Source organism: Eretmochelys imbricata, chromosome 1, assembly GCF_965152235.1.
Source record: "Eretmochelys imbricata isolate rEreImb1 chromosome 1, rEreImb1.hap1, whole genome shotgun sequence".
Classification (NCBI taxonomy): domain Eukaryota; kingdom Metazoa; phylum Chordata; order Testudines; family Cheloniidae; genus Eretmochelys; species Eretmochelys imbricata.
Genome location: NC_135572.1, coordinates 28,447,095 through 28,463,610, shown reverse-complemented (window position 1 = coordinate 28,463,610; position 16,516 = coordinate 28,447,095). Strand labels below are relative to the sequence as shown.

The 16,516-nt window shown below is 39.7% G+C and overlaps 1 protein-coding gene across 1 annotated transcript in view; it reads left to right on the top strand.

Annotated features, from left to right (window-relative positions):
• SLC36A4 (solute carrier family 36 member 4) overlaps positions 1-16,516 on the top strand; it is a 245,179-nt gene that overhangs the window by 28,557 nt on the left and 200,106 nt on the right. Inside the window, exons 6-7 of the mRNA XM_077805422.1 lie at positions 2,012-2,107; positions 3,109-3,193. Coding sequence (XP_077661548.1) covers positions 2,012-2,107; positions 3,109-3,193 — 181 coding nt within the window. The remainder of the gene's footprint in view (positions 1-2,011; positions 2,108-3,108; positions 3,194-16,516) is intronic.

Here is a 16,516-nt window from a genome sequence, read left to right as displayed (position 1 = left end):
AAATTACAAGCATTTCAGTCCAACTAACATACCCTCTCCCACCACCTTCCCAACATTTTTTGAATATTGCATCCTTCTGCAGTGTGAGGAGAAAAAGTAGAGTGCTGAGAGGACCGGATGATCAAGGGCCATTGTCAAGGACCATGACCTTTTTGCAAAAAGGTATTCCTTCCAGTTTCCTTGTGCAAAGTCAATGGATGGGAAATGTTTAACGCTATGAGAGCTCATATTAGATCAATTTTTCTAGTCTGTAAGGGAACAGGCACCTTTGTAATCCAAAGGAATGATTTTGGTTCCCATGCAGGTGTGCTACTCTAGGGTCCTAAGTTTAAGTTCTGTAATTTATCTGCTGCTTACAGGAAAAGCAAGAGAGACAGGGTTTTTTCAATGATGGAACTACCGTACTGGTGGCATTTGCACTGATTAGCCAGATCCAGAAAAACATTGCCAAGCAGCTTGGCATATTGAGTAAATAGTGGTTTCAAATAGAAAACTGGATGGCAAGTGCAAAGCATTTTCTACATTTCCCACCCGCAGTATAATTCTAGAACTTTTGAAAAGCATTCATTTTATAAATGACCCCACTTTTATGGAGAGTGGAGTATGAATTACTACTCAATCGCGTTGATAAAAATACAATACCACTGTCTTCTTCGATTGAGGGAAAATTAGTTATTTTTACATTTAGATTCTGGAAGAAATATATTAAAATGATGCAGTTGAGGAGTCAAATGTCACGCTCCTGGTGGGGGAAGTGTGTATTTCTCTCTCATATTCACAGATGGATCGCCTTAGAATCTCACAACTAATATTGATTTTTCTTAACAAATATCTATCTCATCATCAAGCATAGGATTGTTATGTGGTTGAACTCAATTGCTGGTTTTCTATCTCAGTGAAAAGGAACAATCAAAATGTATTTGATGTGTAAAAACACAGAATTATTCTTGTCCTTTTGGCCAGTTTAATGGGATATAACCTCTCTCTGGGGACTGTATCCTGCCTTACTTCATCTGTCAATAAATTGGAGAAAGTTCAGAGAAGAGGCATGAAAATGATTAAAGTATTAGAAAACATGCCTTATAGTGATAGACTCTGGAAGCTCAATCTATTTATCTTAACCAAGAGAAAGTTAAGGGGCAACTTGATCACAATATGTAAGTATCTTCATAGGGAACAAATATTTGATAATGGGGTCTTTGGCGTAGCAGACAAAAGTAGAACAAGATCCATCGGCTGGAAGTTGAAGCTAGACAAATTCAAACTGGAAATAAATTGTAATTTTTTAACTGTGAGTGTAATTAATCATTGGAACAATTTACTAAGGGTTGTGGTAGATTCTCAGATTCTTCAAGATTGGATGCTTTTTAAAAGATATGCTCTAATTCAAAAAAAATTATTTCACGGAAATCTTCTGGTCTGTGTTATGCAGGAGGTCAGAATAGATGATCACAGTGGTCCCTTCTGGCCTTTTGAATTTATGAATCAATAATTTTTACCTCATTCATAAATGGGCTTTGTAGATAGATATAAGGCAAAGAGTTCACTTTTAAGTGTGGTGGAGCTGTACCTCTCACCAGAATCCCAAAGTCAGTCACCATGTTTGCATTCACACCTTCTGGAGACCAGTTCCCTCAGGGTATGTTTGCATGAGCACCTACTGCATGACAAGCTGAGGTGTAAATCTATGGTGCTTCAGCATGCCACGTACTAACATACTCTCAAAGTTATTGAGAACTTTTTAGTTCGCATCAGCTGGGTCTATGTGGACAGTGCACAGCATGCTGGAGCACTGTAGATTTACACCCCACTGTGCCGTGCAGTAAGTACTTTTGTAGATATGCCATAAGAAACCTGTGCTTTAAAAACCTGATCCTGCTCTATTGACTTAACTGGGACCAGAATCATGGCTTAGATGCTAAAAGTCCACAAATTTTCAAGCTATGGCAGAGAATATCTTATTTTAGGCCTTGATATTTTCTATCAACTTCTCTCTGTTCTTTCATTTCAGATTGAAAAAGACCTCATTAGGGTACAGTGACACAGTTAGTTACGCCATGGAAGTAGGGCCCCTAAACATCCTTCAAAAAAGAGCTTCCTGGGGAAGGTAAGGTTGTTGCAGCATTTAATTTAATAAATGAAATATTAAAAGGAATGGATAAACTGTGAAATATTAGAATTTTACCTTTCTACCATGATATTGCTTTCTGTGGATTAGCAAAAACTTTATACATCTTGTGTGGAAGGGGTGAGAGTGTAATTCCCACAGTCAAGCACTTAGTTTTAAAGTTCTGTGGGAGAAAATTTACTTCAGTTTCACTCTATAAGTAGAAATTTGGTATAACCAGAATTGCATTCTGCACATTCTAATGTATTAAAACAATTTAGGATTTCAGTTCTGTTTTACCACAAACACATTCCTCCATATAAAGGTTCACTCTAAGCAACTCTGTAGTACATACTTAAATGACTGGTATAATATATCCATCCTGAAAGGGAGCTACCTATTCTTTGACATGTCTTTACTCTGCAGTTTGCATTTGATGTTCAATCTTTATTATATTTCATGTTAATGAAACAAAAATGTTAATAACTTGTTGTCTGTCTCTGAATTTTTTTTCCCTTTGAGAAACTCAGTCATTTTCCTTTGCCATCTATAAAACAGAGTCATAATGCAGCAGACTAAATAATGGTTATGGTATTGTGAGATAATAATGAAATCCAAAACTTTAGAGCTGTTAAATATAAATATTTGTTTTAATAAGCATATATAAGGAATTTCTTCTTTCCACAAGGAAAATGTCTTTGCCCTACTATTTTCAAGGATGCAGCCATAGTGTGCAGTGTGTTTTGGTTATTGTATAAAACGTGAATTAATTTTTTCAGATTTTTTGGTGATTATTTTATAGGAATGCAATGTTTCGTTTGCAGAAGAACCTGCTTTTCAGTGCCCCAGAGTTTAACCTGGTGTTTTGAAGCTGTTGTTTCCACCTCACTATAAAAAGGAGCACTAGATGTATGTCATTTGGAAATGGGTTAATTGTTTGAAAACCTTTTAATATCATAACTTCAATATGTGTGTGTGTGTGTGTTTTTTCTCCCACCTAGGTGTATCGTTGACTTTTTTCTTGTGATTACACAGCTGGGATTTTGCAGCGTTTATGTTGTGTTCTTAGCAGAAAATGTGAAACAAGTGAGTAAAAGCATTGTATGGGAATAATTTTGTTTGCAGCTTTTTATTTCCAGCTTTATTCCCTTTCTGCATCCATGTCAAATATACCATTCATATAATGCATGTAATGAGAATACATACAGTGTAAACTCTACCTTGCTTTCCCCCAAAGATACCTCACTAATTAACTTTTGTAGAAAGTGATCCACTTGCTTTGTAGGTTAAACCAAATCCAGCGCTTGTGTAAGCAGCTGCAACATCACTGACCTCCAGTTTTTCTTAAATTTCAACACTTAATCTCACAATTTAACCATGGGATGTAATTATTTTACACACAGCTAAACAGTGTTAGAAAGATAAGAGGAGTTCTGCCAAATTTTACAATAAGATAATGGTTTCTTCATGCACAAAATGAGTAGTGTACCATAAACTCTTAGGATTTGTGCTCCAAAATGTGTGTAATCTCTTGTACAGTATACACATATTCTTTCCATATCCAGATCGTGGGCCCAACCTTGCTCTCAATATGTAGCAATTGTTATTTATTATTTAGTTTGCAGTAATGTCCAAAATAGTGCTAGGAAGTTTCCAAATGCAGAGAAAGACACAGTCCCTGCCCTGAAGATTGTAGTTAACTATAGTTATGTACTTTGTGTGAGCCCACACGCAAAGCAGTTTATTTTCTGAGCTCTGCAGCAGTGTGCGCCACATCTCAGAGAATGGAAAAAGCTGTTAGGCAATTGGAAAGGCATTCTGTAAAGAACTGGGGAAGATGGACAACATTGTTTATGGTTAATGATATCTTCCAGCAAGTGTCTGAAGCCTCCCTCCACACAAATTTAAGGTATCACTGAGTGAAATGGGAGTAGTTGATTTACATGTAGATATGAGGCTGTTCTGCTTCAGTAACAACCAGCCCTGCAGTAATGCTGTAATCCTGCTAGACTCTAAAAGCTAAGTAAGGTTGGGCCATTTCAGTACTAGGATGGGAGACCTCCATAAGACACCTGAGAGCTGCAGGTGATATTCAGCAGATGGCACTGTACACTTTTGCAATGTGCTGAACTGTTACCCAAAGAACCATTATCTCTTAGATGAGACATAAAGTTAGATCCTGACTACATTACATTTCTACAAGGTCCCGCATTCCCCCAAATGAATGGAGGCATTAAACATGGGCTTCTTGACAATTTTCAGCTCAGGTAATTACCCTACAATCCTGCTCCAATTTCAATCAGATATGATGTTCTTAATGTCCTATCTTAGACAATTCTGCAATACAGCTGTATGCTTTGAAACTGCTACTGGTTATACTTCACTGGTGGCTGAAGTGGTCCCGAGGTATCTTACCTTTCTCTTAGGAGTGTTGTGGGAAGTGCTCTAAGATCCTCTGATGTAAGTTGCTATAAAAGTGCAAAGTATCTGCATATGCAATTTATATATACTATGATTTGGGCCTCTGCTCCTGATATTCAGTAGTTGTGAGACCATATTATAAAAATGTATTTTATCATTCTAATGCCTCGTAATCTCAGCGTGCATATTATTTTCAGTAGTATGTCTCTTCTTTCTCTGGCCCCACTCTCTCAGTGTGAATTTTTATTGCATCCATCATAGTATAAAGTTCAAGTCCAAACAATTGCCATCAAATAGGTAAGCAGACCCATTGCTGCCTACCAATGACATCTTCCTAGTTACTGACCCTATAAGCAAAAACAAGACTAATCAGATGTGTCTTGCATCACTTCTAAAGGCCATTAAAATTGGGTCCTCATTTATTACAGGATTTCAGACAGAGGGGCCTTCACAAGAAATACTTTGCTACCTTCCCCCAGGAGTTTAACCCTGGGGAGAGATCCAGTAACAAATTCATCCTAGGCAAGAGAAACAGCCACAAGGAAATATGAAATGTACTCTGTAATTGAATCAAACTTATCAAAAATTCAGAGGTTTCACTTTTCAATTAATTTGATTTGAATTGAAGTTCTTCTCTTCCATGGTATGATAAGTAGATAAGAAGCTGTCTCCTTCACAGCCACAAAGATCTATATTGCAGAACTCTGTCCTGTAGAGGGCACCAAAGGACCTAAATTTGTACTGCTTTAAATATATAATGCATTGATTCTCTCCAAAGCCAAACTTTGTGAAAAAGCATTTAAGTTGCTTAGTTGCACATACCATTAACACAAGCATTAAAAGCCACGGAATAATTAGTTCTCACCCAACTCTTGCACCCAATTTACCACCTTGATTTCCTCTCCTCATGACCTCACCCATGACACTGCTTCCTCCACACAAAGCATTAGTTTGGAGGACTCCTGACTTGGCTGTTCTGGCGCCCCCGGGGCACTGGCACAGCAACACCGTGGTGATCCCTTGAACAGCTGATATTTCCAAGCTTGGCTTCCCTGGTGCTGGTGTGTAGAGTGCTGGAGAGCTGAGGTTGAAGCACTACGGAGCCACATGTATCTGCATTGACATCAGTCTTGGTGCAAAGGCATGGGGATCTCCTATACAGCTGGGCTCCCCAAACCCAGTCAGCCCTTCCCCCCACATACAAACCTCACTCTCCTTTCTTGCCCTCCCTCAAAGCCCCATTATCAACCTTCCTCTATCCCCTGCTATGTAGCATAGCTCCGTGCGGTCTCTGGAAAGAGTGGAGTTGGTGAGTCTGGGAAGCAAGATGTTGAAAATGGATGTAGCTCACAGAGTCGGACAGTTCCACTGGCTAATCTTAGTGTAGCTCAAATTGGTTATATCGAACGGGAGAATAGCTTGTGTGTTAGTTTTAAAATTTCAGAATTGGCTTATGTTGGAGATGTTAGCTGAATATGCTTGTGTGGGAACTGCAATTGTTTAGCTAGAGGAATCCAAAGAAATGTGTAGAGGGAAAATGGAAGGGAAATATTAGTTAAGTAGCCTTTTAAAATATTTCCTCTACAGAGTTAGTAAATATTTTTCTTTAAATGTTACATGGAAATTTCAGTGGTCCAATGTAATTTGGTAATTGTGCCAAATTTGAGGGTGAGGCTGGTGTAAACAGTTGCTACTATTGTCTCCATAAAAAAAATGGAATGCTTGAACCAGAGCCTGTCATAAAGGCTGACCAGTCTCTCCGTGTATGTCTATACTTCAGTTAAACACCTGTGGCTGGCCTGTGTCAGCTGATATGGGCTCAAATGGCTTGGGCTATTTTTGATTGCGGTGTAGACATTTGGGCTTGGGCTGGTGTCCGGGCTCTGGGACCCCACAGCCCTGCAGCCTGAGCCTCACAAGCCTGAGCCAGTTGAAATGGGCCAGCCAGGGGTGTTTAATTTCAGTGTAGACATACTCTGTGGTATCTTGCTGGAGTGGCATCACTCTTCAATTATTTCAATGTTAACACATAACTGTGTCCCCTTAAATGATAAATAGAGCTCCGGTGGGGACATAGAGGGTCAGGAACATCTGTGTATAAAGTAAATAATTCACACAAACCTTTGATCCTTAACCACTTCGGAGTCCCAGGTACTGGGGTAGTGGATGCCAGATAAATGTTTGTAAACGTAACTTTTCATGTGCTGCATCAGCTGAGTTCTTTCAATTGTGCAACTTTATTTGCTGTAGTATTTCTTGTACAGCTTGCATCCACAAATCATTAAGAGTTAAATAATACAAAATGGTGGAGAATAAATGGTCAATTTTCAATGAAGAAAGGCCAATATTTTTTAAAATTTGCCTTAATGGGAGCAGTTGGGTATTCAGGACTTCTGATTTTCAAAATCTTGGCCAAAACCTTGTACTTTCTCAAAAAAACTTTGCATTTTCCTATGTTGAGTTTGCTGTCTTGCTATCTTGCAAAACAAAAGGTTGACAAATATTTTATAAAGAGCCTGACATATGCAGTGAGTCATCATCAGTCCAAATCCCTTCTAAATAAGCATTTACTAACTATGGTAAGCATTGTGTGTAGGTCTAAATGTTTGCTTTCTCTTTCCAATCCTGTAAGGGATTCAATACAGTTTCCTTCCATATAAAATGCATTCTGTATCTTCTGGTTCTAGCTATTAAGGTTGCTTGAAACTTCCCATTGTAAGACCCTATTTTTTGTTGCTTATAACTTTGCCAAATTTTAACCACTATAATTAAAGACTGTAACACAGTGCATACACACAAGGTAGTAAAAAGAAAAGGAGTACTTGTGGCACCTTAGAGACTAACCAATTTATTTGAGCATGAGCTTTCGTGAGCTACAGCTCACTACAGCTCACAAGCTCATGCTCAAATAAATTGGTTAGTCTCTAAGGTGCCACAAGTACTCCTTTTCTTTTTGCAAAGACAGACTAACACGACTGTTACTCTGAAACCTGACACAAGGTAGTGTGAGCAACCCTAATTTGGGCACTTTCTAATTTTTGAGCGCTTGACTTTGCAACTAAGCTTTCTCTTCATGTATGTTATGGTCAACGTAAAAACAAACTTGAGATTCTGTTCTTTGTTGAAATTCTCAAAAAGTTGAGGATACTTTTCTTTAGTAGAAATCCAGCCTTCTTTGTGTCAGTGCAATGAAGGCAAGAGGTGATGCTCAATAGCAAACATACCTTGTTGTAACACATTCTTGAGCTGAATTTTACCATTGAGAAAATCTGCTGCATGCTTAATCATAACAGAGAAGATTTGGGGAGGAAGAGATTATGTAGGCATTGGAGACCCATGTGTTTTTACAGCACTGCGCCTACTGACTATGTGTGACATTTGACTGGAGAGAATTGTCTAAACTGATAGTATGTTTGCGAGTTACTATGCTCCGTTGATAGGAAAGAAAAGGCAAGGGGTAATGTCAGATGTGTCTTGGCCCAGTACGACTAACTGAAACGCAATGACGCACTAGAGGCAAACTGCAGTAGTTTAAAAACAACTGTTAGCAGGAATAGCTGTCTAAGATTATATCGAGTCTGATGTTGTGAAGGAGAGTAGGTTAGGTAAAGGATGTGTCATATTCAGTCCATCTTAACATAATCAGTGGCAAACTTGTGTCACCCTACGCAGCATATAAGCCAGGGAAACTGGTGCACATTGTTATTTCATATTTGTTGACTTGTTTAAAAGTTCAGTGGTGGTTTTTAGTGCTACTCACAAAGACAAGGTTGAGCAATGATACAATAGCCTGCACCTGAACAGCACAAAGTTAGGAACTGAAATTTCAGTGTGGGTTTCGCATGTTGCTCTGTCTCACTCAGTCTCTCCTCCATGCCACTCCACTCGGAGCAGCAGAATGAAAAGTTACTCCTTTTCCTTTCTTGTCTGCTCTTGAATCTTGTGTCATCATATTGTGCTTCCTTTACTCTGCAAGTAATGTTAGCCTCCATAGCCTGTTTGCTCACCTCTCCTTGGCTACCCCATCCATGTTGTTTGCCCTCTCTGAAGCCATTTGCAGAACCACTACCCTGACCTTTTCCAAAGCCATCCTCTTCTGTGATGCCTATGGTAAACTGCTAAGGCCTTGTCTAAACAGAAAAGTCGTGCCACTTTAACTATACCAGAAAAGTTAAAGCACTACAACTCCTCACCATCTCATGGTGGAGGCAGTTTTACAGGTATAAAGGTGCTTTTTACCAGCATGGATTTATCCATACTGAAAGGGAATAAGTTATACTGGTTTAAGTGTCTTTATACTGGTATATCTATTTTGGTTTAAAAAAAAATCACACCCCTAGCCAAAATAGTTACATCAGTACAAACAAACAAAAAAGTGTATAGGCCAGACCTAATGACAGTGGTTAAGCAGAGGGACTGTTGAAGTTGAGTTTTCAAAATTTCCATATATTCATAACTTTCTGAAACTTTAAATATCCAAGGAAGGTGCAGGTGTGAGTTTCAGCTATAGAATCATAGAATACGAGGGTTGGAAGGGACCTCAGGAGGTCATCTAGTCCAACCCCCTGCTCAAAGCAGGACCAATCCCCAATTTTTGCTCCTGCTCCTAAATGGCCCCCTCAAGGATTGAACTCATAACCCTGGGTTTAGCAGGCCAATGCTCAAACCACTGAGCTATCCCTCTCCCCTGAAAACTCTCACCAGCAATAGAAAAAATCTCACCAGCAACACAAAACTTACTTCCTCAATAAGCAACGTGTATGGCTCAGCAGAAGCCATATTTTCACATGTTGAGCAGGGTGGTCTCTGAAATGTAGTCTTTGACATTGGCGAGTACACCTTTGAAAGAAAGCTATCAAGGGTCAATGTGACTTCAGTGGCCATCTCTGACAACTTGTCTAGACAAAGCCTTAGGTCTAGTCTATGCAGTGTTTTTGTTCCAAAACTATTTTGGTTAGGGGTGTTAATTTTTTTTTAACCTCAAATAGTTATACTAGTACAGCTTTTAGTGTGGGAACAGTTAGACTGCAATAAAGGTACCTTGTGCTGGGATAGCCTATTCCTCTTTCCCCATTGTTTGTTCTTTTTCTAACTGAAGGTGAGTCTGCCTTATCTAGTTTAGCTTATGCAAAAGTATACATTTCAATATTAAACCTGGTTGAAACTCAGAATTTTCTTTCCCTAGGAAATTCTGACATTTTGAAATTTCTTTTTGTCCTGAACTGGAAGGAAAAGTTCCTTGGTGTAGTGGGTTTTTTTAAGCACCGCAAATATCAGGTAGGTTTAATTAGCAAACAGAAACTACACTGTATTTCCCAGAGGCAGGGATACAATGTACAAGTATTGACTGAGATGAACATCAGGAAAAATATTTCCTGAAAGAAAGTAACAGGTGATATTGTTTAATATTGCCCTCAACTGCAGTTGAATGATCTATTTTCATTAAAGGGACCTAAAAATATCTGCTTTACTAACCTTCTTAGTTTTCTACAGGTTGTGTACCTCTTTGTGAGGGGAGGCATCAAGGCCTACTCTTCCCTGGTAGAATCAGCCTTCATTAATGGTTCTTCTCTCTCACTTTCTTCTGCCAGGAGAGGGTGCCTTCAAAAAGGGGCAGTGTCCATATTATGTCTCTGTCCCCTTATCCCTTACCTATATAAACGGCATTTTATGGGAAAATGTATGTTTCAGACTCCCATAGCAATGGCAAGGCCTCTGCTCCCCCAACTCTGGGGAAATGTCAGAAGCTTTGGAGGAATAGTCCTACCACACTGTAGACACACTGACAGATTTAGGGGAGCAGAAGGCAGACATCTCACACCAAACACTTACAACCTGTGTTGATTGCTCTGGCCACCTCTGGAGGTTACAGCTTTGGATTTGGGTATCCCAGAGTGTGTAGTGTTTGTTAGCCATCACTTTGCAGATATCTGCATCAGTGTTCATCTAAGGACAGCTGTGGATTATTTGTATGTGTGTACATGTGATGTATCTTTGTGGGTACATGAGTCCGTTGTGTCTGTCAGCCAAACACAGGATGAGTAAATATGAAAGACATTAATATGACCACCCCCTTGTGACATAACGTAAAGGTGTTCAGATAACATAGCATGGGTGCCATGTAGGGATCTGAATAGATTTGAACTTCCCTAATGATTTATGAAATATAAAACATTGTGAATTCAAGCAATATTTTCCCACTAAGCACCACTTTATTTGCAATTCAGCTAATAGAAAAACGAGAGATCTCTGCTTTTTAGGAACTCCTCACTGAGGTTTGTCTGAATAAAGCGAAAATTGTGTGTATGGATTTCTTAAAAATATTTCTTCTTGTTTTAAGAGGAAAAATAATACTTGAAATTATTTTGGCAGAAAGCTAAATTAAAACTGGAGGGTTTTAAAAAGATTACCATTCTGTCCCTGCAATATCTCTTTCTGTCTTATCTATTTAATAGCAGGATGCATTTTTGAATGGCATAACAGGCTAAAATATTTACATACGATGCAAGGTATGTTAGCATAGCAAGCATGTGTGTGCTTCCACTGCTCAAATGCTGTATGTTATGTTAAATATTTATGGTGGCTGAGACTTTCAAAGGAACCTAAGGGAGTGACATGCCCAAAAGCCACTGGATTTCTTAGATTTCAGAGTAACAGCCATGTTAGTCTGTATTTGCAAAAAGAAAAGGAGTACTTGTGGCACCTTAGAGACTAACCAATTTATTTGAGCGTAAGCTTTCGTGAGCTACAGCTCACTTCATCGGATGCATACTGTGGAAACTGCAGAAGACATTATATACACAGAGACCATGAAACAATACCTCCTCCCACCCCACTCTCCTGCTGGTAATAGCTTATCTAAAGTGATCACTCTCCTTACAATGTGTATGATAATCAAGTTGGGCCATTTCCAGCACAAATCCAGGTTTTCTCACCCTCCGCCCCCCCCCCCCCCCAAATTCACTCTCCTGCTGGTAATAGCTTATCCAAAGTGACCACTCTCCTTACAATGTGTATGAAAATCAAGGTGGGCCATTTCCAGCACAAATCCAGGTTTTCTCACCCTCCGCCCCCACACACACAAACTCACTGTCCTGCTGGTAATAGCTCATCCAAACTGACCACTCTCCTTACAATGTGTATGATAATCAAGGTGGGCCATTTCCAGCATAAATCCAAGTTTAACCAGAACGTCGAGGGGCGGAGGGGGGGTAGGAAAAAACAAGGGGAAATAGGCTACCTTGCATAATGACTTAGCCACTCCCAGTCTCTATTTAAGCCTAAGTTAATAGTATCCATTCCAATTGGAATTCATTTGCAAATTGGATACTGTTATTACCAGCAGGAGAGTGAGTTTGTGTGTGTGGGGGGGGGGGTGTGTGTGAAAAAACCTGGATTTGTGCTGGAAATGGCCCACCTTGATTATCATACACATTGTAAAGAGAGTGGTCACTTTGGATGGGCTATTACCAGCAGGAGAGTGAGTTTGTGTGTGTGGTTTTTGGAAAAAAAAGAAGGGGGGGGGGTGAAAAAACCTGGATTTGTGCTGGAAATGGCCCACCTTGATTATCATACACATTGTAAAGAGAGTGGTCACTTTGGATGGGCTATTACCAGCAGGAGAGTGGGGTGGGAGGAGGTATTGTTTCATGGTCTCTGTGTATATGATGTCTTCTGCAGTTTCCACAGTATGCATCCGATGAAGTGAGCTGTAGCTCACGAAAGCTTATGCTCAAATAAATTGGTTAGTCTCTAAGGTGCCACAAGTACTCCTTTTCTTTTTGGATTTCTTAGAGAATCCCAGCCTATGTTCTTATGTATGGAGCATCTTTGGCTGTGTATGTGTTTGAAAGTGAAAGAGCAATTGCACAAGACTTTCTTGTATAACTGAAAGGTAGTTAAAGCTTTTGCACAGTGTCTTGCTCTGTGTTTTTATTTTAAGTTTACTATTGGCGAATGAGATTTGGAATGGGAAGTTTACTTCAGATGACTTTAGGGAAATAGCAGATTTACTAGCTGTCTGTCACACTACTGGCCAGCACAAAGAGGCAATTATGGGTATGTGAATTCACTGAAATTGGGAAATGTTAGACAGTTTATACAATTTGTAGTGAGAGAAGCTTGTAGGAAATTTAATCTTAACTCTTTGCAGTAGCTTTCTAAGAACCCAGGCTTCAGGTATTCTGAGCCCCCTCATTTTCCATTGACTTCAGCAGGAGTTTGAAGGGAGCTTAGTACTTTCCAGAGGATGCGCAATATCTTGCAGGATCAGATTGGTTGGTGTACTAGTAATGACTAGAGACCTGTGTATTCTATGGTTGCTGGAAAATCCACTCACTTCTGCTGAGCTGTGTCCTTAGCTTTCCATTAACAAATCATTCTTTTTAACTCTTGTGGTTGCAACAAAAAGGAAATTAAAAAAAAAGGATTTTTTTGTCTGCCTGAGTTTGCAGACAGCCTGAAACAATAGGAATGAGAAGAGTGAAAGGTCCCACTAATTTTCAGTGGGCTGTTAACTCTGAATCTTAACCAAGCTGGCAATTTAAATGTCAACACTTTTCCTGCTCTTTGCTTTACAGCCCCAAACGGTCTCCCGTTCCTGTCCAGATGCTCATAACCACTCAACCACCAAAATCTCTAGCTCTACCTTTCTTCCACTTCACCACCCAAACAAATAAAGCCCATTTAGTATAGTTATTAATTGTTGGTACAAAACCCTGCAGCTGTGTAGACTGAATGTGTTGTGGCAAACTAATACAAATGACATTTGGCATCAAAATAAATAACATGGGTGACTGTACCAACCTATCTAAAGCTGCCACAAGCTTTCTAGTCTGCCTCACTTGAATGCTGTGGAAACTAGAGGCCCTTGCTGAAGAATTTGGGTCCATCTTGTAATGGAATATACCTGAGGGAGTCAAGGAAGACAAGGCAGTTGTGGAGAAGCTAAATGAATTCATTGTATTGATCTTCACTGCAGAGGATGTGAGGGAAATTCCCACACTTGAGCCATTCTTTTTAGGTGACAAATCTGAGGAACTGTCCCAGATTGAGGTGTCAAAAGAGGAGGTTTTGGTAAAACTGACAAACTGATAAATTTAAATAGTGATAAATCACTAGGACTCAATGGTATTCATCCAAAAGCTCTGAAGGAACTCAAATATGAAATTGCAGGACTGGTAACTATGGTATGTAACCTATTGCTTAAATTAGCTTCTGTGCCAGATGACTGGAGTATTACTAATTAAATGGCATTTTTTAAAAAAGTCTCCAGACTTGGTTGAAACTCTAGTAAAGAACAGAATTATCAGACGCGTAGATGAACATGAAATGTTAGAGAAGAGTCACAGGGGTTTTGTAAAGGGAAATCATGCCTCACCAATTGCTTAGAATTCTTTGAAGGGGGTCAACAAACATAGAGACAAGGTTGATCTAATGGATTTAGTGTACTTGGACTTCCAGAAAGCCTTTGACAAGGTCCTTCCCCAAAGGCTCTTACGCAAAGTAAGCAGACATAGGATAAGAGGGAAGGTCCTCTCATGGATCAGTAATTGGTTAAAAGGTAGGAGGCAAAGAGTAGGAATATATGGTCAGTTTTCACAGAGAGGTAAGAGAGAGGTAAATAGTGGGGTACCCAAGGATCTGTACTGGGACCAGTTTTGTTCAGCATATTCATATATGACCTGGAAAAAGGGGTAAACAGGTAGCAAAGTTTTTGCATAGGATACAAAAGTTAAGTCCAAAGCTGTCTGTGAAAAGTTACAAAGGGATCTCCCAAAACTGGGTGACTGTGCAAGAAGGTGGCAGGTGACATTCAATATTGATAAATGCAAAGTAATGTATACATCAGAAAACATAATCCCAACTATACGTACAAAATGATTGGGTTTAAATTAGCTGTTACCTCTCAAGAAAGAGATCTTGGAGTCATTGTGGATAGTCTCCAACTTTGAAAACATCTGCTCAATGTGCAGCAGCAATAAAAAACCTAACAGAAAGTTAGGAACCATCTGGCCACATCTGGAGTACTGCGTCGAGTTTTGGGCACCCAACTACAGAAATGATGTGGACAAATTGGAGAGTCCAGCAGAGGGCAATGAAAATGATCAAGGGGCTGGGGCACATGACTCACTAGGAGAGACTGAGGGAACTGGGCTTGTTTAGTCTGCAGAAGAGAAGAGTGAGGGGGGATTTGGTAGCAGCCTTCAACTACCTGAAGGGGGGTTTCAAAGAGGATGGAGCTAGGCTGTACTCAGTGGTGGCAGGTGACAGAACAAGGAGCAGTAGTCTCAAGTTGCAGTGGGGGAGGTCTAGGCTGAATATTAGGAAACACTATTTAACTGGGATGGTGGTGAATCACTGGAATGGGTTGCCTAAGGAGGTGGTGGAATCTCCATCGTTAGAGGTTTCTAAGGCCTGGCTTGACAAAACCCTGGCTGGGATGATTTAATTGGTGTTGGTCCTGCTTTGAGCAGGGGGTTTTACTAGATGACCTCCTGAGGTCTCTTGCAACCCTAATCTTCTATGATTATATGATTAGGAAAGGGATAGATAATAAGATAGAAAATATGATAATGCCACTATACAAGTCCCTGGTATTCTCACACCGTGACTACTACATGAAGTTTTGGTAGCCCCATCTCAAAAAAGCTATATTAGTATTGGAAAAAGGTTCAGAGAAGGGAAACAAAAATGAGCTGAGATATAAAACAGCTTCCATATGAGCAGAGATTAAAAAGACTAGGGTTGTTCATCTTAGGGGAAAAAAAAAGACGACTAAGAGGGGATATGATAGCGGTCTGTAAAATCATGAAGGGTGTGGAGAAAGTGAATAAGGAAGCCCCTTCACGTAACACAAGAAGCAGGGGTCACCCAATGAAATTAATAGGCAGCAGGTTTAAAACAAGCAAAAAAGGAAGTATGTCTTCACACCATTCACAATCAACCTGTGGAACTTGTTGCCAGGGGATGTTTTGGAGGCCAAAAATATAACTGGGTTCAAAAACGAATTAGATTAGTTCATGGAGGATAGGTCCATAATTGGCTATTAGCCAAGATTGTCAGGGACACAACCCCATGCTTTGGGTATCCCAAAAAATCTGACTGCCAGAAGCTGTGACTGGACACCAGGGCATGGATTACTCGATAAATTGCCCTGTTCTGATTATTCCCTCTGAAGCATCTGGCACTGTCCACTGCTGGAAGACAGGATACTTGGTAGATTGACCATTGATCTGACCCATTATGGCTGTTCTTATGAGGGGCCTTGATGATGACCATAAAACTCACTAACGACATCGCAGTGCACTTCATTAACATGCTTAATTTAGAAACGTGATTACCATGTCACTTATGACTGGAAAACAGTGGATGTACAGTATAGAAAATTGTATTTTCTTTCAGTGTGTGCACTGATGCATTGACTATTGCTGTTGTGTCATGTTGTCTGTTTTAGTACTAATGTGACTACACATACTCTGGAACATGACACTGGTACTCGTACATATACTTTCATTGTAAACTGCTGAAAGTGTTTTCTGTTAAGAGGCTCAGTGGTATCTTTGTTTCTTTTGTACAGGTAAGTAGCTCTTGTCTAGCAGTACACATGTGAAAAGCATTGTTCAAATGTTGATTAATTAATTCTTTTAACACCTCTGAAGTAGATAAACAGGACCATAATGCTCATGTATTATTATAAATATGCTTTATCTGTGAGACTAGAGTAGCTCTAATTTCACAGTACATTCTCTGAGCTGCAGTTTTGTGTTAGATGCTCAGGTTGTGACTACAGTAGTATGGTTGGCTGATTTGGAATTTAGAAGTGGTATTATAGCTGTGTCAGTCCGAGGATATTAGAGAGACAAGGTGGGTGAGGGAATATCTTTTATTGCACCAACTTTTGTAGATGAGAGAGAGAGAAGCTTACGAGCTTTTCTCTCTCACCAACAGAAGCTGGTCCAATAACAGATATTACCTCATCCACCTTGT